Source organism: Triturus cristatus, chromosome 1_1 (assembly GCF_964204655.1).
Source record: "Triturus cristatus chromosome 1_1, aTriCri1.1, whole genome shotgun sequence".
Taxonomy (NCBI): Eukaryota; Metazoa; Chordata; class Amphibia; order Caudata; family Salamandridae; genus Triturus; species Triturus cristatus.
In genome coordinates, this window is record NC_140579.1 from 780,651,940 (window position 1) to 780,677,441 (window position 25,502).

Here is a 25,502-nt window from a genome sequence, read left to right on the forward strand (position 1 = left end):
GAACCAGGAGAACCCCAGAATTCCTTTGTTCTATACCATCCCTAAAATACACAAAGGGAAGAACCCTCCCCCGGGGAGACCCATTGTCTCAGGAATTGGTTCTATTCTGGAACCACTGTCAAAATATACCGACTGGTTCTTACGCCCCTTGGTCAAGAAGATTAAATCATATGTTCAAGATACCAAACACCTCTTTAATCTTTTGACACAAGTTGAATACAATCCAGCCGTTAATCTTTTGGTATGTCTAGACGTAGAAGCGTTATACACAAACATACCTCAGGCGGAGAGCATCAGAGTGATCCAAGAGATCCTCATAAAGGAAGATTGGGGGTGGGCAGCACCCATTGACTGGGTGATCACCCTCATACATTTGGCATTGACAGAAATTTTTTTCACCTTTGAAGATCAATTATACTTACAAATACATGGGACATCGATGGGGAGCACATTCGCCCCTAGTCTGGCCTGCCTGTACGTCAGTCATTTTGAGGACCTACACATATGGACTCAAAATCCTTACAGTATGCATATCTGCAAATGGTACAGGTACATTGATGATGTCCTAATGATCTGGAGAGGTGATCTAACTAGTCTTGAGAACTTTAAGATATGGATTAATTCCCTAAACCCACACCTTCATTTCACTATGAATGTGAATAAAGAAAGCATCTCATTTCTGGATGTTACCTTCACAGCTAAAGATGGCACACTTGAAAGTTCGCTATATACAAAGCCCACGGACAGGAACAGTCTATTGAGATTTGATAGTGCCCACCCACGATCCTTAAGAGAGAATTTACCAGTAGGCCAATTCTTGAGGATTCGTAGAAACTGTTCCAGCATCCAAACATACAAAAAAGAGGCAGCTATTCTTAGTGAAAAACTACAACAGAAGATGTACCCTAACAAGATCATACAAAGGGCTAATAAAAGAGCACGCAACACACCAAGGGAAGCACTGTTAGAGACATACACTAAGGAACAACCAGACCAACTTATATGTGTGACAACATATAACTCATCATCCAATGACCTGAAAAAAATAATAAATAAAAAATGGTCAATATTGACATCAAACAGGCTATCCTTTGAAAAACCCATGTTCTCTTTTAGAAAAAATTCTAATTTGAGAAATGCCCTGGTACACACCAACTCCTTTACTCCTAAACAAACTAATCAACAGACACTATGGGGTTTGTCACCAGTTATAGGACACTACCCGTGTGGGTCATGTGTAGCCTGCCCCTTTACAGAACACACCAAAACTTTGGAATTGGGTCTTAACTTTCCATGGGAACAGAGGTCACACACAAATTGTAACTCCGAATCCGTAATCTACATGATAAAATGCCCCTGCGGATTGATGTATATTGGTATGACGAGTCGTATGATCAAAGTCCGCATCAGCGAACATAGAAGCACTATACGTAGATCGGTCACAGCAACAAGGCTTACTGCCCATTACCAGGAGAAAAAACATAAGGACACAGAGCTGAAGTGGACAGTACTAGAAAAGGTCACCACTATGGGGAACAACTTGCAGCAAAAACTTCTAGAACGTGAACAACGATGGGTCTATCGCTTAAAGACCCATGAGAAGGGTCTCAATGATGGTATACCCTGGAACCAATTGAATAAATAGATGAAATACATCAATTTCCATGAGCACTGGTGTAGTTCAAAGTGGTCATCTAGAATCTGATGGGAACCCTCCATGTGTCACCATCTTCCTATTCGGTTCCACTGTCACCATATACTGTGAGACTCTAATAACCTTAGACCTTAGAGAAAATCCACCATCTCACAAATGCAGTATATATACAAAACTGGCACAGTACCCTTTTGTGACACTCTTACCCCTCATTTAATAAATGCTTCCCCTAATACATTCTGCTAGTGTCTGGGTCAAGAATTGCGAGACAGTGCTGTCTAGAATTTTTAATGGGTACCAAACTATTCCCTGCAGTGGAGCAATAATCTACATCTCCCAGCAGCCGGAAATACTGACCATTAAAATCGCCGTCGTATTTATACGTACTAAACATTCACATCTTGAAATCCTCTCCTCTCGATCGGTATGTGAGTACAAAATAAAATAATAAATAAAAAATACTCGCTCTAAGAATTAAATAGCACATTCTAGGAGTTATACTGAATGAGGACGCATATATGAACAAACGGAACAAATGTTCTATTACTGTTCATTTCGGTGTTCCTCGGGCCAACCTCTTTCCCATTGGTTTACAGCTAGGGTTACAGGTCGCGTCTGACCAATCCCGTGCGGGGAATTTCCCCGATCACGTGCTGGCGCTGACCAATCCCATCGCCCGCTACAAACAATACGGAAGTATAAACTTTCCGACTACCGTAACACGGCGCGAAACGCCGGGGATCGGGTCCTAATAGGTGGCGAAGCGGAGCAGGACTCTTGACGAAGTAAGTCTGGTGCTCTAGGACGAATGTCTTAAATATTGGGTCCCCCATCAGAAAAGGAATCAGCATCAATTACCTTTTATCCTGGTTGCCCTAAACTTAATAAGCTTTTGAAACCATTTCGCTTCATATTTTTCCTGGGGCTTACGTTAGGGTTTGACTACAGAGCTACTCCATTAGCCCTTCCATCCCCTGAGAAACGACTACCATTCGAAGTGCGGGTAAGCGAGTATGCAGGAGCGAAAGATACTTGCACAATTACCCATAGGTGTTAAGAGTCACGCATGTTTTTAATACTGTGTTTTAACACAGATAGGGTGTGAATGAGAGGTGTGTGGGATGATTTCATGAGAGTCTGTTTTCATTGATAGCATCCACGGTTTATTGACTGTTTCTAGATAGAATGCGAGCATAATCGCCACCGCACAATATATCAGACACGCCGATTAACTGTACACAGACACAAGTCTTGAGTGACACACGTGGATATAGCTGCACACTATTATGCCTTTTGACCACCTGGCACATATAGGTGTGGCTCTGGATTCCCAACACGAGTTTGAAACACATAACTATGGAAAAACCATAATGCAAACCGATTTGTATAAGTTGGATATGTGTTTCTTTTGTGTTTTTTCTTACAGATGGATTCACAACTCAAGACAGATTACTAAATCCGTCTTTCACACAAGGAGTAGCTACTCTACCCTTGTCCATAAATAAAACAGAATAGGGAATTCCCCCTTCTGTATCCCAGGGTGGTCTTGTTTGCCCTGAAGAAAGTCCTGGACCTTTATGGCCACGGTGGACTGAAACATGTTGGCACTAGGGTCATAGGACCATAATATTCCTATATACACCCCTACTCATATTATTTTTAATCAACCCAGACAGACCCAAAAATAAAGGGAAACTGGGGATCTGCCTGAGGTTTTTTATCTTATAGCCTCCCTGGTCTGCAACGTCTTCAAAGCGCTCCCAACACTGTGGTTGAGCCCACCCCGACTTTTAGGCGTCGGGGTGACCCGATGATGAAGCATGACACCACTAGGGTGTGTGAGGGTACTTAAATTAAAAGGAATTGCTTCCTTGCTCACCTAGTGGTGAAGTTATAAGTTCCCCTGTTCATCAGATAATTCCATCTATAGGTACTATTAATGACCACGGAATGGTCAGTTGGAGTAAAATTATTGTGTAACTAAAAATAGGGGATGCCAGCGTGTTGTGGAAGTAGTTAAAATTAATTGTAAATTCTTCAAATTCAACGCAACAATGTCTTTAATAGAAGGGGTGAACCATAGAACTAGATATTTGATCTTAGTTGGGCTCCAATGAAAAGAAGAAGCCAGAAATCAGTGTCAAAGCAGTGTTTGTTTAAAGGAAGGATTTCACATTTATCAACATTGAGTTTGTACCCTGAAACTAAAGCAACATCCGTTACTTCTAATAAGAAAGTCGGTATGGAAGTTTGTGGATTGGAAATAAATAAAAGAATGTCATCTGCATATGCAGAAAGTTTTAAATGTTTATCACCATATGGGAAACCTGTGATACCATTATTCAAACACATTTTTGTTAAAAAGGATTCCAAGGCCAAAATAAATAAAAGTGGAGAAAGCGGACAGCCTTGTCGAACTCCTCTGTGAAGAGGAAAAGAGGAAGATACAAGGCCATTAGCCAGATTAAAAGACCTGGGAAAAGAATAGAGTAAGGAGACATAAGCAAGAAACTTGGGCCCAAAACCAAACAAGTGTTGAAAAAATAAACTGCCAATTAACCCTATCAGCATCTAACGCAACAGCCGCCAATGATTGCTTATTAGACTGAGATTTGCTAAGGACATTAAAAAAGAGACCAGTGTTGTCAAATAGATATCTGCCCTTAATGAAACCACATTGCTCTTTTCCAATTAATTTTGGTGTGATATTATCTAAACGAAGGGCGAGACTTTTTGCAAATATCTTATCATCTAAATTAATTAAAGAAATGCGTCTATAGTTCTTAAACAATGTATGATCTTTGTTTTCCCTAGGGAGAAGACAGATCAAAGCTTCCTGAAAAGAACCTTCTGATTTCTGGGATGATATAAAAAATAATTTTCTTTGTTAATATCTGAATCTGTGTATGTTTTACACCAAAGAACAGCAAGCAGAAGTGAGTCTAATAAACGCACCTCTGTGTTAACTACTGCAGGCCTGTATAACAACCAGAAGAGCTGAGTCTGACCTCCAAGAAGATAGGAGACTAAAATAGTACTTAACATTCTCAAAGGATCAGTTTTCTCGGTCGCCCTTTTTACACCTGTTCAACTGTTTGAGAAGAGTGAGGTGTGTCCCCAGTTTGGGAAGAAACATTTAACTGTGGCTGTAGTTGAGCCTTAGAGGGAATAAAATATTGTATTCTTATCTTAAAGGCATAACGCTGGCCTGGCATTTCATGTATTGTGTGTTTGTAATGCCCCTGTCTTGAGTTTCTAAACGCACAGCATCCTGAAGAATTAAGGCTTGATTTTTCATGCTTGCCATCCCGTAAGAGTCAAAACACAAAAAGGTGAGTTTTTGTTATGGAGCGCGCTCGCTGTAGTTACTACTTCTAATAGATACTTTTAACCACAGATTACTCACCTTAGAATATTACCCAGGTGTATTATAATAATAACTTCTATTTGTAAAGCGCGAACATATCACCCCCTTAAGGGCTTCAGGGCGCTGGGAGCCGTCTAGGAGGTTAAGTGAGCTATTGCCCAGAGTCGCATGATGCTGGGCTGCTTCCGGCACCCTGGATTGACCCATGAGCCCTGCGGTCCGCAGTCAGCTGCTCTGGCTGCTGCGCCACATCTCTCCCTCTGGTGTCCAACTGGATCAGAAAAATCTTGAGCAGTACCTCTGGGCACCATCAGTTGGTGATGTTCAGCTCTGCATTGGCTGCATTGGAAGTGATGTTGCAGTGCATATAAAGGTGCCACCTCAGCGCACGGGTATCAGTTCCTTTCATTCTGCACCAACAGTATTTTGCCTGACAGCTACCTCAGTAATTTTTTGACCAACTTTTCCCAACTGTGTCTATCTTTTTGTGCTTTGCTCTGTGAGCTAGGAAATCATGTCCCCTATAAAACCCTCAGGGTTCAAGCCATGCGGGGGCTGCCAAGGGAAGATGTCTGTGTCAGATCCCCATTTGGTTTGTCTCTGGTTTCTGTGGTCAGGACACGATCCCAAGGCCGCATTCAGTGCAAGTCGATGCACCCGGAGGCTATTGGAGAGTAGGCGATGAAGCTTCTGGTGGCGCAGCAAAAGCAGGCTCCACGCTGCTTCCGTGGAATATCTCAGGACCTATCCCGTAGTAGATTGTCTTCCTGCTTCAAGACCTCTTGTCAAAGTCTCGTGAGACCTAAAAGCACAAGAAGTAAAAGCGCTCTTTGGCTTCTTTCTTGACATTGTGCTTCCACGCCTAGCTCCTTCCCTCACTTGCGGATCCTGCGTCTAGGCCCGCTCCGTGCTACCCAGAGTTTTCCCAGCGCCAGAATGATGCCTGTCCAGCACAAAGAATTTTATGCCAGGCACATCATCTTTGGGCCATCGACTCCCTCTGGAGCGCCTTTTGAGTTACTATCAGCAGGTTCTCCCTCAACACCAGCAGGGCCCTCCGGATCTGTCTCGGGATCTGGATCAACGCTGCCAAGGGTGGCCCCCCCCACCCTGGCTCTGTCCCTTTCAGTGCCATTCCAGACACCGACCCTGCGCCTCTCAAAGTCGCTGCTGGCGCCGTCCATGCCTAAACATGCCCTGGACTTTACACCCCTTGACATGCCCTGCCCTCCTGAAGGATGCTTGAGGAGGAGTTTGTGGTCCCTTGGAGTACCCTGATGACTAAAAAAAACTGGTTTGAGTGATGCAAGTGGCCTGGATACCTCCCAAGTCTCTTGCATGATTTCCCCTATGGCCAGGGTTCAGAGAAAGGTGCATCTTTTGCCATCGTGATGTGCAGGGCTGCAGAGGTTGATCACCAGCTGCCAGCCATCGAGATCAAGACCAGTGTCTTCACAGAGGTCCTTCAAACTTGGGTGGGCTTGTCTGAACCTATGTCTGAACCCATGATCCCCTTCAATAAAGCCCTCAGCGACGTGCTCCTGGGGGTTTGGGTAAACTTTGCACAGGGGCTACTGTGTACCGACCAATTGCCCATTGGCACCGTCCTTCCCGAGAGACACAGCCTTCCTTTCCCAGCACCACTCGAGAGCCTATTGGTGCAGGCCTCACCACCAAAGGTTATCCCAAGTACTTTTCCTACCACAACACCGACTAGGGAATCCAAGAGGCTGGACACCTTTGGTAAGCACATCTTTTCTTTCACAAGTCTTGTCATATGGATAGTGAACACCGCATGCCTTTTGGACTGATTCCCATGCATTTTGGTATTCGGTTGCACAGCTGCTTCCCATGCTGCCCGAGGAAGGCTGTGACATCTTCAAACCGTCTCTGCTGGACAGCAGTGATGTGGTGACGTTCGCCATTCTGTGCAGACTGGTCACCACAGTGTCCCTGGCTAAAGCAATGGCTTCTACAGTGGCTCTGCATCCCCATGCCTGGTTATGGTCCACTGGGTTCTCGAGTGATGTCTAGTCTTCCCTGATTGATTTGGAGACATGCCTCTTTTTTTTTTTTTAAGGCGTTCACCCCTTTTCACATTGCCCAGAGCATTACTCTTCTGGTGTTCTATTTGCCACCTCATCCGCACAAGAAGTAGAAGCAACTCCACCATTTGGACCCAAAAAAAGCCCTATTCTTTATTTGTTACACCGAAGATCATCAGGTGGACAATGAGCTCTTCATTGCGTTCACAGGGACAAAGGTCAGAGCTATGCAGAAACGAACCATCTCCAGATGGATAGTACTCTGCATACAAATCTGTTAGGCACCGGTGAAGAAGCAACCCCCGAAGCCTTGCAGCCTCACTCCACCAAAGGCCAAACGTCACTGTGTAAGCATGCAAGGGTCTGTCCTGGACATCTACCGCATGGAAGTACCTCCATACTTTCATGAAACACTAATGCTTGGACACTCGGGTCCGTCGAGATGATAATTTTGACCGTTCAGTCCTCCAGGACTTGTTTTCTAGTCCTCTTTGCAGACCAAGCTCTAGAGAGGTATGGTTGGGTATCTATTTTAAGGTGAGGAATCTGCGTTTAGAAGTTTCTATCCGAAGAACAAGTTACTTACCTCTGGTAACGCTCTTTCTGGTGGATACTCTGACTGCAGATTCTCCAATGCACACCCTTCACCCTGTTCTGTGAAATGGTCTACTTTCCACTCTTAAATGTCTCAACCTAGGAATCTGTACATTGGTATCGCTGATTATTGTTGGGCTTGTCAAGAAAGAAACTGATGTCTACGCGCAAGGGTGGGTGGTACTATATGTGGCTCTGTCACTTCTGGGGTGGAACAAAGTCCGCGTGGAGTCGCACAACGCAAACTACTGGCGTGAGGGAGCAATGCTGTTAAAATCTTCTTATCCACTCAAGAGCATGAGGGTATTCTAAAGATGTGAAATCTGCAGTTAGAGTACCCACCAGAAAAGCGTTACCAAAGGTAAGTAACTTATTCTTTTGGCCTATCCGGACTTCAGTTGATAACCTGTCAAACCATGTAATATGCAAATTCTAGACTTACGTTACAAATAAATTACTCATTCACATAGCTCTCGTTTTCCTGCTGTCTAGTTGATTGGGCAAGAATTTCTATATTGATATGCATCCGATGCACCAGGAGCAGGATACACATGAATGTGTGGTTTGGTTTGTGTTCTAGGTTTTTGGTCCATCGATACTCAATTCTTCAGCAACATGCAGAGTCAAATGGAACAGACTCTCTGGATACTAGTATTGTTGATGTAAATAAACGGACTGGTTATCACGACGACTCAGATGAGGTACACTAAACCTATCCATGTCTGATGATGTCTCAGTGTTTGGTTTATTTGTGTTTTTGCCTTAAGAGGGCTAATAAGCTGTCTTTCATTGAAGAGAATATATAAAACACTTCTTCCTCGTGGAGTTGGTTTAGCACCTTAAGTGCAAGGTTATAAAAACTACTCTTGCCCCATTTGTAGTAATTGACAAGTTGTGTCGTGGGAGGGCCATGATAGTTAGCAGGCAGTTCAGTAGTAACATTAAATGACAGCACGGTGTGCTTGGGATGCATGAAGAGTGAGTTCACAGTCTTGTTGCATGAGTTGGTGCGGCAGTGTGTCTGTGCATGGAGGAGCATGAATTTGTATTTAGTAGTGTGGGACAATATAATGATGAGGAATTAAGGCTCTGATATTCTGACCCTGAGTGTGCTTTCAGCTTACACTCCCCCTTTCCTGTCCAAAGATTAGTTGGAGATCAGTGCATCACTCACAGCTACTTTTTCTTTTTCTCTCGCCCTCTCTCTGCTGCCCCACAGGACCTCCTTGAATAGCATTGTCTGGAAGCTTGCAAGACCTTAAGACTGCTCCGGTGGACACAACTTGGAAGCAAATGGAGCATTGTAGTCCAATATTTTTTTATTTTAAACCTCTGAAATTAAATGCTTATCTAATCCAATGACTTTCGTTTTTGAGGGACATTAAATGGGAACCTGTTGATCTCACGGAGATGCCTTCTAGCTTAGCTGCCCCTGGCAGCAGAACAGGTGCAGGTGAAGGGGGGAGTACTTTGAATGTGAGATTCAAGTACCACCTCCTGATTAAAAACGGAGTCATCCAGAAACACTTGAAAGAAAGTAAGGTGACTCACTAATATGAGGCAAACATCTGTAGGACTTGGCACTACAGAGAGGGAAATATTGGAGTTTTACTTTATGATATTTAATGTTTTCTTAACTTACATTCATTTTATAAATTCATAAATGAAATTGAAGCAAGGAAAAGGGTAGAGTTGAAACTATGGTGATGTAGAGGGACTTGTGACATTAGTGCTGCTTTAATACCCCAGGCCTTCAATGGCCCATCAGACGGAGCTCTGTAGTATTCATGACTGCGTTTTTCAGACACTGAGCAATTGAGCAGTTTTTGTTGCTCTATAGTCTCTTGATGTGCTCAGAGTGCCTCCACGTAGACTTGCATTGTAGGCTCGGGCACTGAGCCCCCACTTATAAGTTTACTCAAGTCCGCCTTATAGTCAGTAATGATCTCTCAGTTTCTTACATGAAGTTTGAGGTTACGATCTGTACGGTTATGATACACAGCAGCTTTTATATCAACTGATGAAGAAGGAATGTCAGGTCTGTGTGTTAGGTGAGTGTGTGTGTGAGAGAGAGAACGCTTTGGGGTATTAATTGGTAGATGGTGATTTGAGATTTGCTAATACAATAGCGTTTTTCATTTTCTTCTACACTTAGTGACCATTTTTATTTAATGTTCAATCAGTTTGAAAAACGAAGTCTATCATAAATTACCAGGTTTTGGGGGGGGGGGGGTGGATTGGGCTTCGAAGGTTTAATACAAGCTACTAATGCAAATAAAACACCTTCTGAAACATGCTGATTAATGGGAAAGATTTGATTAGATTTTCATAGTATCTGTGGTATGTAACTCCCCTCACATAGGTGGTAAGAATGTTTCTGGGTGTAGGGAGCACCCTAAATGACAAAAGTGGGACAGCAAACTATTTATAAATAAAACAATATGGGTTAAGAAATGGAGGCCATAAGCATGAAACAGAAAAGTTATAGTAATGATACAATGTTACGAAATAGATGCATGGATTGGTGTACGCATTACAAATAAGCTGTGTGGGAGTTGGAGAGGGATTATTCTGCAGTTACATAAGACACTATGCATTAGTAGAACTTTCAGCCTTCTACCAGCCATCTACTTTAATCTTTACCCTGTTTTCACCAGGCTCTCTTGATTATTGAAATGAGAAGTGCATGGACAGTTACTTAATGTTACTATTGCTCCATGGAATTTGTCATGCGTGGAGGCAAAGAGTACCTGGAAAGCATTAAGCATTGATTCTGTCATCTATAATGCCCAAATATATTGCCCAATTAAGGTAATCGAAATGGCTACAAACGGAGGTGAATGTGGAACTTGACATGGAGAACTAATACATAAATTGGATCCTCCTTATAGACGATAGTGCCATTTCACCTCTGTGGTTGAGTCATGCAGGTCTCTTCGCCTGGCTCTCTCTGTGTAGATATTTAATTCTGAATTTCTCCTCGTCTGCCTCTTTTGGGCTGTCCTGTGTAGGTGCTGTGTGCCTAGTTCACAACCTATCTTTTTGAAGGCAGTATTCAGTCATGTAGGTCTCAACCTACCTCCTCATTTGACTGCATCAGGACCTTCCTTTGTTCCTGTAGATCTGTCCTCTAATCTGTTTATCCATAATATTTTAATCTGGATACTATTATAATCCATTTTCATACTACTTAATGCAAACTCCAGCATACTACGACCTGGTCGCCTTTTTTCCCATTGGTACTTCATAGGACCTGGTTCCGTTAATAAACTGGTCTTCTTTTAATTGTTTTATTTATGAAGTGCAAGATTCCCAACAATTGGAGCTTCAAGGGTTACAAATGGTACAATCTCACCTCACGTCTTGGAATAATAATTAAAATCAGTTAAACGATTAGCATTTAATCCATAACATTTGTCCTTAATAGTTGAGGTGGCAGACCCTCCATACAAAATATGTGCCAATTTCCGGAGATGGTGTTGGACTTGGCCCTTTTTGCAGGGTCATCCCTAAACTTTTTGCCTTCCTCCTGTATCTTCTCTGACCTGTTGTTGGCTGTTTTATGACTCTGGGCACTTTACCACTGCTGATCAGTGCTAAGGTGCATATGCTCTCCCTATGGTAAAGTGTATACATTGATTGGTGTCCATGTTTGGCTTATTCGGTTTACTATCAGCCCCTAGTAAAGTGCACCAGGAGTGCCAGGGCTTGTAAATGCAAATGCTGCTAGTGGGCTTGCAGCACTGGTTGTGCCACCCACAGAAGCGGCCTAGTAAAATGTGTCTAGGGTCTGCCACTGCAGAACCTGCGCGCAGTCTGGTACTGTCACGCTGATTGCGCAAGTGCACCCACTTGCATGTCCCTAAACCTTCCCTTAACTACATATTAGTCACCCCTCTGGTAGGCCCAAGGGCAGGGTGCATTGTAGGCATAAGGTAGGACATGCCCTGATGTGTGTGGCATGTTCTAATAGTGAATTACAGCCATTTTCGTTTTTCACTATTTAAGGCTACCTGCTCTCCATAGGCCAGAATGGGCTGCTGGAATTACTACACGCTTTAATCCCAGTGGACTCAGAGCATGGTAGAAAGTCATGTTTAGTACGCCTGAACTCAGAATAATAAAATACTTCTTTTAGTAAAGTTTATTTTAATATCCTGCGTTTGTAAATACTACTTTTAGAAAGTTAGTATTTATTGACCTGGCCATTTCAGTCCGCCTCTGCTGTGTGTGTGTGTTCTGCTTAGCAACAGTAAGGAGCAGGGCTGGGGAATTCCAGGAGACAGGCTGGCTGCCAGGTGGTGGGTAGAGAGATTACACCAGGATGGGTGGGAGGAGTACACCTTTGACTCTGAATAGACCTGTGCTCTGCCTCCACAAAGCCGGCTCCGCCCCCTGTGGAGCGGCTGATGTCTCTGCCCTGCTGCTGAAAGGAAAGAGCAGAGTCACCACAACAAAGTGCTCCAAAACTGGACTGAGCCAGGCCCAGGCCCCCTGGCGACAAAGAACAAAGGATTTGTGCTTTAAAAGAGGGAGCCCTGCTCCTAAGAAAGCAGATCCTGTTTACGCAACGACGAACCTCTGCCTGAAGGAGAAGGACCTGGAGAAGCTGAAGGAGGAATACTGTCTCCCTGCCTGAGAGACTGGCCTGCAGTGGGTGCCTGTCTGCTGGAAGGAGAGGAAAAGACTACAGAAAGACTTTGAATCAACTTGTGCTAAACAATCTCCAAGGGCTTTCTTGGGAACTTGCCCCCTGATCTGCGCCCCAGGAACAGTGGGCGCAACCTATCCCCCAGAAGAGGAGAAGTAGCTGGACGCAATCCTGTGACGCTGATCCCCAGAGAACCTGTGTGCCTCTCCCCCTTTCTCTACACCGCGACATCTGCCACCTGGGACTACCACGAGCACCGCAAGGACCTGCCTACCTGGTCCAAGCACCGCAAGTACCAGCCCCTCCGAGCCGTAGCTCGCAACGCGGAGAAAGGCACCTGAAGGCCTGCGCACCGAGCCTTGGCGACCCTGTGCCGTCGAGATCACCGCGAGGCCCTGTGCACCCTTGTGATCAACTGAGAAGCCAATCGCGCTGCAACTCGCTGAGAATTGCCCCTAAGCTGCTCTCCCCTCCTCTGCCCTTGGTCGTGTGGCTGAGACCATCTTCGGGTGCCCCACGAAGCACCGCCGCCCTCTGACTGCGAGGGACGACACCGCGACGTGGGACACCGCTCCGTGGACACCCGAGGCCGCCGTGACCATCCCCGTGCAGAACAAAGGTATTTGGGACAATCGCGCTAAAAGTACGGCCCGTACTTGCCTACGTACGAGCCGTACCTGCTTTGGAACTATTTGGGAGCTGGGCGCGGAAATACGGCCCGTACTTGCCGTTGTACGGACCGTACTGTTCTCTGCATTATTATAGTTTGAGCCGTACCTGCCTTTAGTTTGAACCGTACTGGCCTCTGCAATATTATAGTTCGAGCCGTACCTGCCTTTAGTTCGAACCGTACTGGCCCCTGCAGTATTATAGTTTGAGCCATACCTGCCTTTAGTTCGAACCGTACTGGCCTCTGAAGCAGCGTAGTTCGAACCGTACCTGCTTTGAGCCGAACAGCATTGAAACCTATTGCCGGTGCTCACGCGGGAAGCGTGAGACTCGGCAAGCGTACTCGTGCTCACGTGAGAAGCGTGAGAAACGGCACGACGTGCTTAAAACCTGGTACAGAGCATAACAAAGGCGCTGCGAAGCACGCAGCACCCCCAAGAAGCTTATTTTGATCAGAACTGTGCCCTTTTTAATAACTGTGGACTACATTTGAGCATTTAAAGAGTAACTGGAGTAGTACTTACAAGAGAACTGTATTTTGACAACCTGCCTAAAGAAATCTTTTATATAAAGAACTTTATTTTAATACAAATACAGCCTTGTGTCTTTGTGTGGTGGGGTGGTGATTATTGTGTGAGATATCTTGTACGCTTAACCTAATGCCCTCTGGAATCTAGCCTGACTGCTCGCGCCACGTTACCTAGAGGGTGAGCAGGGGTTATTTTTAAAGAGGTAATCCTATGCCCTGACTTAGAGGAAAGGGTCCCTGCTTGTCGCAAGTACATACCTGTAGGATTCTGATTGCACCAAAGCTTTTCTCCTTCATTCTCAGAAAGTGTTTTTCACTTCCTAACAAGTGTGGGTTGAGTGGTAGGAGTTTATGTGAAGGGTATTTGCCTAACTCTTGTCACTGTGCTTTGGGAATATTTATAGCTTCCTATTGTGTAGACTATTTACCTGTCTTGCTCGATTGGATGACCGAGGTGTGATGCCCCCTATATGGTCTGTGGTGGAACAATACCGAATATTCTTTTATCAACTCCTGAAAGTTCAGTTTGGGTTTTGTTACAGATATGAGAATCTTATCTCAAGCATGGGCTGTGCTTGAGATGTCCTTAGGCCCTTGGGATCAAGATTAGAGACATTTAAACTCCTGTGGCGCTTTTTATTTTATAAAAGCTACAGACCTCCCCTTCCCCATACCTTTTTCTTCGCACCTATGAAGGGTCTTTAGACACCAAACTGATGTTCATGAGTACTTTTCGTTTTCAGGACACATTTTGTTTACTGAGCGCTTAACAGCTTAATTAATAGTTTTGTTTTCAATTCAAGTCGTATTGAATTTTACATCAGAGACTTTGTTTTTGATGGTTTTAGTTCTAATGAGAGGTACCTTTGGTTTTTACTTTTCCTTATCCAGTTCAGGTGATCTGTGCTTTATTTCTCCTGGGTTGCTCAATAAAAGTGGCACTGGCGGATAGACAGATGCCAAATTGACAATTTTCTAAGTTGGTGTAAGTGTAATACAAATCAAAGTATTTAGTGACAGAAATACTTTGAGCTAAAACAAAATTTAAAATGGAAATAGGAATGGAAAGGTAAAAGCCGCCTCCGTGTAATTGAAACGACTCTGATGTTATGATTTTGCTTTCTTCTGAAGATGGTCTTTTGTCTTCCACTTCTGCGTCTGAATTGGTAGATGCCTTACTCAACTACAATCAACAGTTATAATTGGTTGCTTTCAAACAAGACGTTACCTGGCTTCAGAAGCTGGTGGCCTCTGCCCCAAAACCTTTAAGCTAAATGCATTTTGGAATTAAACCTTTTAGGTAACAATTGTGCCGTCTCCACTAACTTCAATACAAGTTGCGTCTTAGGCTTTGCACACCTCTGTACTTAATTTTGAATAGATGCATGCTGCTCAATGCCACTTTTTTCTGGTGGCAGTGAAAGTCTCAGTGCAGAGATTATTTCACACTGGCACCTCTGCTCACATTCTTGTGGATTGAACAGTCCAAAGAGGATCATACCCAGCTCCGGAGACATACCCAACCCTTTCTTACATGTACAGGATAGCTACAGATATCCTTATAACTCCTTTTAAGATAGTTCCTTTCTTAACCAAGTCAGTGACATAAGTCTGTACTCGATTCTGAGTCAAAGGAAAGTTGAGAGGTTCAGCATTTCTTGGAAGCAGTAGAATCTAAACTTCCTTTTTTCATATTTTGAAAGTCCGACCTATTCTTCCGTAGCACTTCTGATGCAGAACACTTTACCTGAGGCCACTGTGGAGATCTTTCATACTTCATTAATTCTCTCCAATTTTCCGTTTGTGGCCAGAGATCATGCACTGATCCCACAGTTAATCTCCTGTCTATGCTATAGGACAACCTTCGGTGAATTTGTTATTATGCCTCCAGCAAGATGTTTAAGCTTGGCACTACAGCTTTCCCCTATATCTGTTCATAGGGGCACCTGAGAAGTTGAATTGCTTTCGAGAGCTAGGGTTATTGAATGTTGCTAATGGTTCTTTAGCTTTGAGAACTAGAACTAAGCAGATATATTCTGAGATTATGAACAAGGTCGCAAAGTCATACCTGTTTGTTATAAGTTAATTTTTTTATCCTCTTCTTCAAAAGCAAAAATACAGGATTCTTGTGCTGGTCCTTTATAGATAAACTTAAGAGGCCTAAATAAAATGATGTCAAAAGTCTTAAACTTTTACAAATGTTTTCACCAATCCGTCCGCACTAGTTGGAGTTTAAATCTAAGCACAATCTACTGAAAGCTTGCTGCAAAACTATTGACCTTGGCATTTCACCTCATTTTCTTGGTAAAATAAAAAGCATTGCTTTTGATTACTGTAATGTCTCCACCCAGTGGAGGTCACTTGTCACTTGTCTACATTTGGCAAATGCTGGTACTGCAGAGGATGGAAACAGTGGATGCACTTTTGTACAGTATATTTAGATGGCCTGTTCTTTGTACATAAAAATGAAATGGTAAATAGCATTATGTTGTATTTAATTCAGTTTATCCTTTCCTTCTCTCCCTACCTAAAATCCTTTCCTTCTCGTGTCCCTTACTGAGGGACAAACACCTGTCCCATCATGCCCCTCCAGAGTAGGCCGATCTCAAATAGCAGTGGTGAGAGAACGGATTACCGTGGCTCACCGACCACTGCAAATGGATTGGTACTTCATCTGTGGGTATGCACCTTAAGGAGAAGGACTTGCTTGAGCGATGTCTGTAAATGGGGTATCTGCTCCTTCATGGTATAAAATGTAGCAAATATTGCATACGAGAGGGTGTGTGAACCACAATCTGGTTGTGGGTTGGATGTCATGGAGTCTGTCAATATGCACATTATGCACTCATTTATGCCGTTCTTTAGTTAGTTGTGTTGCAGCTGTAAAGGAGACACTGTTGGACATGCTGTGAAGAAGTCTCCATAAAAGCAGGAACTCGCATGTCAAACACTATTTCGCCATCAAATGAAAGCTGTTTTCGGGAGCCCTGTCTGTAGACATGAAAGAGCAGGTGTTCTGGGAGTTCGGCCTGTGTGGATATTTTAGCACAAGGGTTGGGGTCGAAGGATAGTTTTTTTAAAATTTTACCTGTGACAGACAAGGCGTCCTCTGAGAAAGCAGCGTTGGTTTATGCAGGAGAGGCTGCTCCCTAGTTCAGTGGAGGCATAGGAGGAGAATGGTCCTAATAATTAGGTCTCGCCTACGCAGCGCGCATACGCTGCATAGGAAAAGACCTTTAGCCATCGATTCACTTTTGCAGGCAAAAACGTGCACGCTTTGCATTGCTTTCAATGGCAACGCGTGCACGTTTGGCGATTCCCTTGCGGGAGCGAGCTTTGACAGATGGTTCCTGCTCGCTCCCGCAAGGGAATCCGGCGCAGGCCCCCTCCTCCTGCTGCCTCCTCGCGGCCGCGTCGCACACGTGAATCACATGCCGGGGCTGGTCTGTGGTAACGTGCTCTGTCAGTTGCCTTTTTCGAACCGTGCAGTGGGGGCGTTCATTGCATCGCGTGGTGGTGTGCATATTTAGCTCGTGTGTATAGTCTGACAACTATCATATCCGCGCTGGGTGGTATGGAGGAATTTAGCAGCTATAGTTTGCGCGGTTTGCTCTCAGGAATCCCATTCTACTTGTGTGTGCACTAAAATGCACAATGTGTAGCGTCTAAATTGGGACACGTGAGAAATCTGTGTTTCTCAGGTGTTCACAGCAGTGCCTTTTTGATCAGATAACAGTTTTACATGTGTTGCTCGCCCTCTCTCATGTGTTTACTAATGCTTTTGCGAGCTGTCAGTCACGGATCCGTAGAAAAGTCTAATCTCGACTAATCCTCCTAAATCGGTGCTCGAACGAAACGTAGATCTGGCTCCTGGAGTTCATCCAGCATAGTAACGACACGATTATTGGTCGAGAGCGGAGACTATTCCCTTGCACATAAGCAATAGTAGAGCAGTTCAGAGAATCGTTACTCCCATGGCAACAGGACTGGTGCTGTTAGGGATATGCTTCTCCATTCACTGTCTACTGGTGTCTTCATGTAACTCCAAGCATCTCGTGCCTGCCATCCAATCCATGCCCTGTCGTGCTACCAATCGGTGTCTTTTGTTCTGACCAATCCAGAGTCTCACCTTTCAACTAGTGCCTGCTCTGCCTTCCATCCAATCCCAGCTTTGTTGTCATCGTGGGTAAACCTGTATCTCAAACTGCCGTAAAACTGTCTTTTCAGCTTGAGTCGAGGCTTTAGTTCACTAACTCACAGCAGCAAGCAAGGGTAATCAGCTCCATGTCCTGAAACTAGCAAGTCATTTGCCCAGAATCACAGGATGTTGTCCTGCTGAGATGAATAGGAAGGGGGGCGGGGGATCCCCCCCTACTCAGGGACTCTCTTGACATCACGAGCTTCAAGGGGAAATGCTTTAGCCTCCTTGACTGATCTTTGGTCACTCCAATACCGAGAGGCCATTGCATATGCATACAAATGTTAGTTGTGCTTACTGTATGTTTCTAGTGATGCTTCATATGCCATTCTCATCTCCAATATCTTCCATGTGATTCTAAAGTTGTATGTCTCATGCATTTGCCAGCTTGTAAATGTACTTTGCTAATAAAATAATAAAAATAGTTTTAAAAAAAAAAGGCAGGGGTAACGGGTGCGTGCGTGCGAGCGGGAGAGAAGGGTTGCTGCATTGTGTGAAGAGAAACTACCGTGCGAAAACACCAATCTTGTGCATAAACATTTTTGCACTCTACAGTTTGTCTGCCCCCAGCTTGAATTTGGCGCAAATGTAAATCGGTTGATGGCTGCGCAAACTTGCACATAGTGGCAATTACTACTTACGTCTTTACTTCAAAGCATCATGGCTTCCCTCTATTCAAGGTTGTTGTATAAATAGCCACTTTCTTATACCTTGACACACACTGAACATGTTGCCGATAACACAGGTTAGATTTGTCTTAGTGGTTTACATCAGAGAAGCGCTCACATTTGATTTTCAATGATTCCTGTCTGCGGACTGGCAATCCTAAACTGAAGCCCTCTTTCCCTACCTGCTCAGCCCCCACTCCCAGCGCACTGAAAACCTGCTTTCAGCTCCGCAGCAGAAGGCGCTGATCTGGTCAGTGCAATAATTTAGCTTTGACATGACAGAATGCTTTTTAGTGTCTCGGACTGTGTGTTACAATGACAAGCATTGGCATAGCCAATAGGTCTCCCCTTTGGGACCTTATAAGTATTTAATTATGCAGCACAATATCATTGTTGCAACAACAACTGTTGCATGGCTAAACACTTATAAAGTCCCAAAGGCGAGACCTATTGGCTATGCCAATGCTTGTTTTTTATTATGTCAGCAGCAAGAAGCTTGTTTGGGTGTATTTCAAAAGCATCTCACTGTCTCCCGAAAGCAACAAGCTGACGCGGATACTTACCATAAAATAATCAGTTTGTAAATAATCCTGGAGCTTGCGTGAAGAAAAGAAGTGTAATAACTTTGTACCATTACTTTTTTCTGTATATTTGCAATATTTGATTTAGAATAAACAAAATTAACTTTGTGTGATGTGCTAGTTTTTTTTTGTTTTAAATTCTCTTCTTGGATATATGAGCCCAGTGAAGTGGAGTGAAGGACACATTAAGCCCTGGTAATGATGGTGAAACATGCAAGTCTAGGTATGAGGTCAGTGGTGAGGACATGAGCATTTACAGAAGTGTGGGGGCAGTGATGGCTGAAGAGGGAAATAACTGAAGTATGAGGTTAACATAATGCGGATAAGAGTCTGTATTGCTCTTCAGCTTTCCTCTCGGCACTGGACATAACAATTTCTCAGGGATAGCAACAATTATTTGTAGTAAGGGGGTGTGGCCACGTGGACCAAGATGGGGTATGCATAGTCTGCTCACTCCGCCATTAGGGCCTGTTTGCTTTGCTCCGGCCAGGCTCCATCAGGCTTCTCCCAGGACAGGGGATGCCATCCTGTTAACTGTTTGGGGCGAGGCCAGAATCTGCACGTCATGTGACCTTTCCAGCCTGGATGGCACCTCGTGACTGGGCTTTCCTCTGCATGTCATGGGCTCCTGGCGGCCTTCCTGGGGGCATCGCCGCTTCTGTGGGGACCCTCCTTGGGCTGGTAGTGCCTTTGTGGGGCCTGCTTTATCACCCCATTCCACCCCTCCCAACCAGCTGGAACTAGATAACGGCCCAGGCTCTCCTCCAATATTGACTCTCTGCACATTTTGGTTCTGCAAGGATAGTGCCTGGTACCTAGCTTAGGAAGGCAGCACTGGACTGCTGCCTAACCCCTATGCGTTCTTCGAGTGGACTGTGCATCGCTGCCCTACCTACCCTTTCTCCTTTCTTCCTCGATGAGGGTGTTGCGGGGCCAGGGGGAGACAGCTTGAAGGACTCTGCTCCTCTCTGCCATTGTGGACTGAGCCTCCTACATCACTGTCCTCAACAGATTGACGCTTCCCTGCGGAGAGACAGGGCTGATGCCTCAGCTACTGCAATTTTTAAGAACAGTGGTCCCTAGAGAAACAACAGTAAAAAGGGGGGGAAATGAATATAGACCCAGTCAGTACTATATTTGTATAACTTGTCCAGCCGGACAGAGGTCAGATATTTAATATTATAAATTTGAATAGGAACAATACAGACAAGACAATTTGTAAGTGGGACACAAGCCTGCATCCAACTAAACCAAGAGGGACAAACAGTGAAGGACACACAAGGCTCAGGCAAAGCTTTAGGTTTGTCAAACACATAATTTTCAATGTAACCAACAAATTGCAAGAGAACACCTTTGCACATTAAATGACATTTTAGAGCAGTGTATAAGGCTTATTGGGTGTCGACGGAGTTTCGATCCATACATACAATAAATTAATCCTCATCAGGACATTTAGAATAAGCATGCCTGTGTGCAATTGCCTGTAATAACTGAGGTACAATTATGTAACAAACAACGGTGTCTCAAACGGGGGTGTTATTTAAAGGTCAAATACATGTGGCACAATTAATTGCTAAGGCTTAAATCCAAAAGGGGAGAAAACCAGAGTGACATTCTCTTGTGAAAATAAATTGTATTTCAATAACTATGCATGTTAGACATATTAAACTTTATATGTACAAGCACATGGACCGGTAGCACTGCGTTACATTGAATGGCATGCAACCAACAAGATACTGTGCACAAGTGCTCGTGAAGGATTGTGACGGCGCAAGTGACAGGTGACGTGGTATATACAGTGATGGTGACGGGCGCAACATGAAACAAGTGGGATTAAAATTCTTTACATATTAAGGATACCCAAGCAGTTAATGGTACAAGAATAAAAAAATTAATTGAGTGGGGTATCCGTGAATGGGGGTGCCAGGATTTCCGCTGTAGAAGTCGACGGCGTTTCGGCCTGTAGAAATGTTAGGCCATCATCAGGACCAGGTTATGGTTATTTATATTGCAATGCTGGGGATAGAAGAGTACATACATTTCCATATATAAGCGTTCATTTGATGGACCAAGGAAGACGGGTAGGTCAGAGTTAGAGCATTACTTAAATTTGAGTCCAAAACAAGGGAAGGGGAGGAGAAAACATGTAATGGGTGCAGACAATTACCGCGTAACTAGGCTCAGAGAAGGAAAGTGTAAGCGACCCTTGACCCTGCTAGGTAGGTCGCTCCCCCTCCGCACAGCACCGCCTGTGTGTCCTTGCCCGAGTTGCTGCTGCTGAGGAAGATCGAGGCTCTCCTCCACCCGCAGGCTACCACCTTCGCCTCTTCCCTGGTGGCCAGTGGTAGGCCGAAGGTTTGTATTGCCATCGGTATCTCTTTGCATTGCCTTTATAGTTATTTGGTGTCTGTGACTGCTGTTGTCTGTCTTCCCCCGGTGCCTATACTTGGTCTGTGCCCTCTTTTTCCTCCTGTTTCTCTGCACAGTTTTTACCTTCTGTTCCCTTCATCGCCCCTAAATTTTTGTGCCCGCTTTGCCTTCTGTTTGGTTTGTTGCCCTGTGTTTCTCTCCCCGTTTTTTCCTTCTGTTCCCTTCTGTTCCCTTCGTTGCCCCGTAATTTTTGGGCCTGCTTTGCCTTCTGTGCCCTTCGTTGCCCTGTGTTTCTGTGCCCGTTTTCTTCCTTCTGTTTCCTTCCCTGGCCCGTATTTATTGTGCCTGCTTTGCCTTCTGTTCCCTTCGCTGCCCTGTGTTTCTCTGCCCGTTTTTTCCTTCTGTTCCCTTCGTTGCGCCGTGTTGCTCTGCCCGTTTTTTACTTCTGTTCCCTTTGTTGCCCCGTGTTGCTCTGCCCGCTTTTGCCTTCTGTTCCTCTAGTTGCCCCGTAATTTTGTGCCTACTTGCCTCCTGATCCCTTCGTCACCCCTCACCGCTCCAGCCGCTGCGGCCCCACCCCCCTGACAGCCCATTCGCTGCCCTTGCCCTGCCTCCCACCTCCCAGCTGCTCCTCCCTCCCACCTCCCCATATATGGCGGCTGCGCCAGTCTGCGCCTGGACCGTGCCCAGCACCAGAACCCCTGGTCCCCGCGCCCGCCAGGACAACTGCCGTCGCTACGATGCCAGCACACTCCACGCTCTCAACTCTGGACGGACCCACACCTGCTTCAAAGCCGCCCCGAAATGCACACAGGGTCCCTTCACCTGCCGGAACTGCAGCTACACCAGCCTCAGAACCGCCGAACCACCCGCCAAGAAAGGCCACAATCACCTCCGATGCATCCTACAGAACACCCGCTCCGCACGCAAACATGCTGTTGAGCTCTGGGATCTGCTCAACACTTTATCCCCGGACGTCGCCTTCCTGACAGAGACCTGGATGAACAACTCCTCCGCACCCGACAGCGCCATTACCATCCCAGACGGCTACAAGATCACCCGCAGAGACCGCCCCGTCGGAGGAGGAATCGCCATTGTCCACAAGAACAGCATCAGGGTCTCGACCAGCACCGACGACACTCTCCGCACCGCCAGATCCACACAAATCCCAACACCACGCTCGGAGGCAACCTCGTCTACAGACCCCCCAGACCCCGACTCCAGTTCAGCGACTCCATCGCCGACTTAATCAGCACGCACGCCCTGACCTCCACTGACTACATCCTCTTTGGAGACCTGAACTTTCACCTTGAGAACAACAATGACAGCAACTCCACCACCCTGATCGATAACCTCGCCAACCTCGGACTGAAGCAACTCGTCACAACACCTACCCACTCCGCCAGCCACATGTCCGACCCCGTCTTCTCCTCAAGCTCCCATGTCTCCTTCAGCCACACCACCGAACTCCCCTGGACCGACCACCGCTGCATCCATTTCACCTTCCAGAAACCCACCACACACCACTGCACCCAACAGATCCCCCACCGCTGCTGGAGCAAAATCACCAAAGACCAACTACACGCAAACCTCGCTCTCAGCCCACCCACCGAATCCTCCAACACCAACGACGCTGCCCACAACCTCAGATGCTGGATCGACGACTGCGCCAACACCCTCGCCCCGCTGAAGAAACCCTCCTACAGAGACACCAGCAAGAGGGCCAGCTGGTTCACCCCAGAACTCCTAGTCTCCAAGCGAGCCTGCCGGAAACTAAAGAAGAAATGGCACAGTGAGCAGACTCCGGACAGCCATGCAGCCCACAAGGACGCCACCCGCAACCACCATCACCTCATCAGGTCTGCCAAGAGGACCTCCTTCAAAGACCGCCTCAACAACAACGCACCCATTAGCAAGGAGCTCTTCAACATCGTGAAGGAACTTTTTAACCCCAGCTCCAACATCGATATCCCGCTGTCGCAAGCCCTGTGTGACTCCCTCGCCGCTTTTTTCCACCGCAAGATAGCAGACATCAACGACCGCTTCAACACCCAGACAGCCCCAACAGACATCAACACAACAGACTCTCCGCACACCATCAACCACGACCCCCTGCTAGCCTGGCCCAACATGAGCACAATCCACTCCGGCTCCCCGTCAGACCGTTTCCCGCACCTCATCTTCAACAAAGCCAGCAGCTTCATCGCACCCCATCTGCGCAACGTCATCAATCTCTCCCTCAAGACCGCGACCTTCCCAGAGAGCTGGAAACACGCCGAGATCAACGCCCTACTCAAAAAACCCAAGGCGAACCCAAGAGACCTCAAGAACTTCCGGCCCATCTCCCTGCTTCCGTTCCTGGCCAAGGTCATCGAGAAGATCGTCAACAGACAGCTAACCCGATACCTTGAAGAAAACAGAATCCTGGACCCTTCCCAGTCAGGGTTCCGCAGCAACCACAGCACTGAGACTGCCCTCATCGCCGCCACCGACGACATCAGGAACCCTGCTGGACAACGGTGAGACCGCGGTCCTCATCCTCCTGGACCTCTCTGCCGCCATCGACACCGTCTGCCACCGCACACACCTCCACGCCATAGGAATCCGAGACAAGGCTCTGGAATGGACCACCTCCTTCCTCTCCGGCAGAACCCAGATCGTCCGCCTCCTCCCTTTCTGATCCGAAGCCTCCAAGATCATCTGCGGCGTACCCTAGGGCTCTTCCCTCAGCCCGACACTGTTCAACATCTACATGGCCCCGTGCACCCATGTCGCCTGACAGCACGGCCTCAACATAATCTCCTAAGCCGACGACACCCAACTGATCCTCTCCCTCACCAAGGACCCCATCACCGCCAAATCCAACATTCACGAAGGAATGAAGGCCGTCGCCGACTGGATGAAGATCAGCCGACTAAAGCTGAACTCGGACAAGACGGAGGTCCTCATCCTCGGCTCCAACCCTTCAGCCTGGGACGACTCCTGGTGGCCGAAGGCACTGGGGGCAGCCCCAACACCCTCCGACCACGCACGCAACCTGGGAATCATCCTCGACTCAACGCTCTCCATGACCAAGCAAATCAACGCCATTTCTTCCTCGTGCTTCAACACCCTCCGCATGCTCCACAAGGGAAAGGGCGTGGAGGCAGGCTGCTGCGAGAGAGGCTGTGTGTGCAAGCCAACCCGGGGGACCCTTCTAATACACGTTGCGGTCAGAATACGGGAGGCGGGAGAAGAAGTCTGGGTGGCCACCGAGTACTGGCGTGGAAGACCTGCGGGAGTGAGGCGGCCCGGTAGAGAGGGAGTGGGAAACGGCTGCGTGAATAATGGTCGGAGCGGAAACGCAGTCCGTATCCAAGTATAAGGAGAAGCAAGCGCAATGCGTAGCCACAACGTGGAGAGTCACATAGGGAAAACAAAAAGCGTAACCAGGGTAAGCGGCTCTTTGTGACGTTGGCCATGCGACTCGAGCTTGCGCGTGAAGGGCGTACGGTCCTTGTAGGGCTGGTGGCACTCACCAAGGTCCAGGGAGAAGGACCCCAATCTTGGACCCTTCTGACATCCATTAAGTAAGTTTGTCAGTCCCGTCCTTACCCTTACTCCCCTCTCCTCCCCTACGCGACTTAACTCGCTTTTCTTCACGCATAGGTTTCTACAGGTCCTCCGCAGACTCGCCTTGGACCCAGCCTTCTTTTTGAATCTTCAGTAAGTTATCTTCCGGCATAGGAACTAGCGTCCTGGCTTACAATTTTCTTCTCTGAGCCTAGTCACCCAGTAATTGTCTGCAGCGCCCATTACGTGTTTTCTCCTCCCCTTGTTTTGGGCTCAAATTTAAGTAACGCTCTAACTTTGACCTACCTTTCTTTCTTGGTCCACAAATTAACACATATATATGGAAATGTATGTACCCTTCTATCCCCAGCACTGCAATATAAATAACCGTAACCTGGTCCTGATGATGGCCTAACATTTCTACAGGCCGAAACGCCGTCAACTTCCACAGCGAAACTCCTGGCGCCCCATTCACGGATACCCCACTCAATAATTTTTTTGTATTCTTGTATCATTAACTGCTTGGGTATCCTAAATATGTAAAGAATTTTATTCCCGCTTGTTTCATGTTGCACCAGTCACCATCGCTGTATATACCACGTCACGTCACTTGCACTGTCACAA

General features: G+C 46.2%; 1 protein-coding gene across 4 annotated transcripts in view; it reads left to right on the forward strand.

The window, feature by feature from the left end:
- LOC146871072 (sortilin-like) overlaps positions 1–9,019 on the forward strand; it is a 947,375-nt gene extending 938,356 nt beyond the window's left edge. For all 4 annotated transcript variants that reach the window (XM_085650259.1, XM_085650260.1, XM_085650261.1 and 1 more), the window contains 2 exons: positions 8,241–8,361; positions 8,880–9,019. In XM_085650259.1, coding sequence (XP_085506385.1) covers positions 8,241–8,361; positions 8,880–8,894 — 136 coding nt within the window. In that variant the 3' untranslated portion in view covers positions 8,895–9,019. The remainder of the gene's footprint in view (positions 1–8,240; positions 8,362–8,879) is intronic.
- Positions 9,020–25,502: the final 16,483 nt, after the last annotated feature.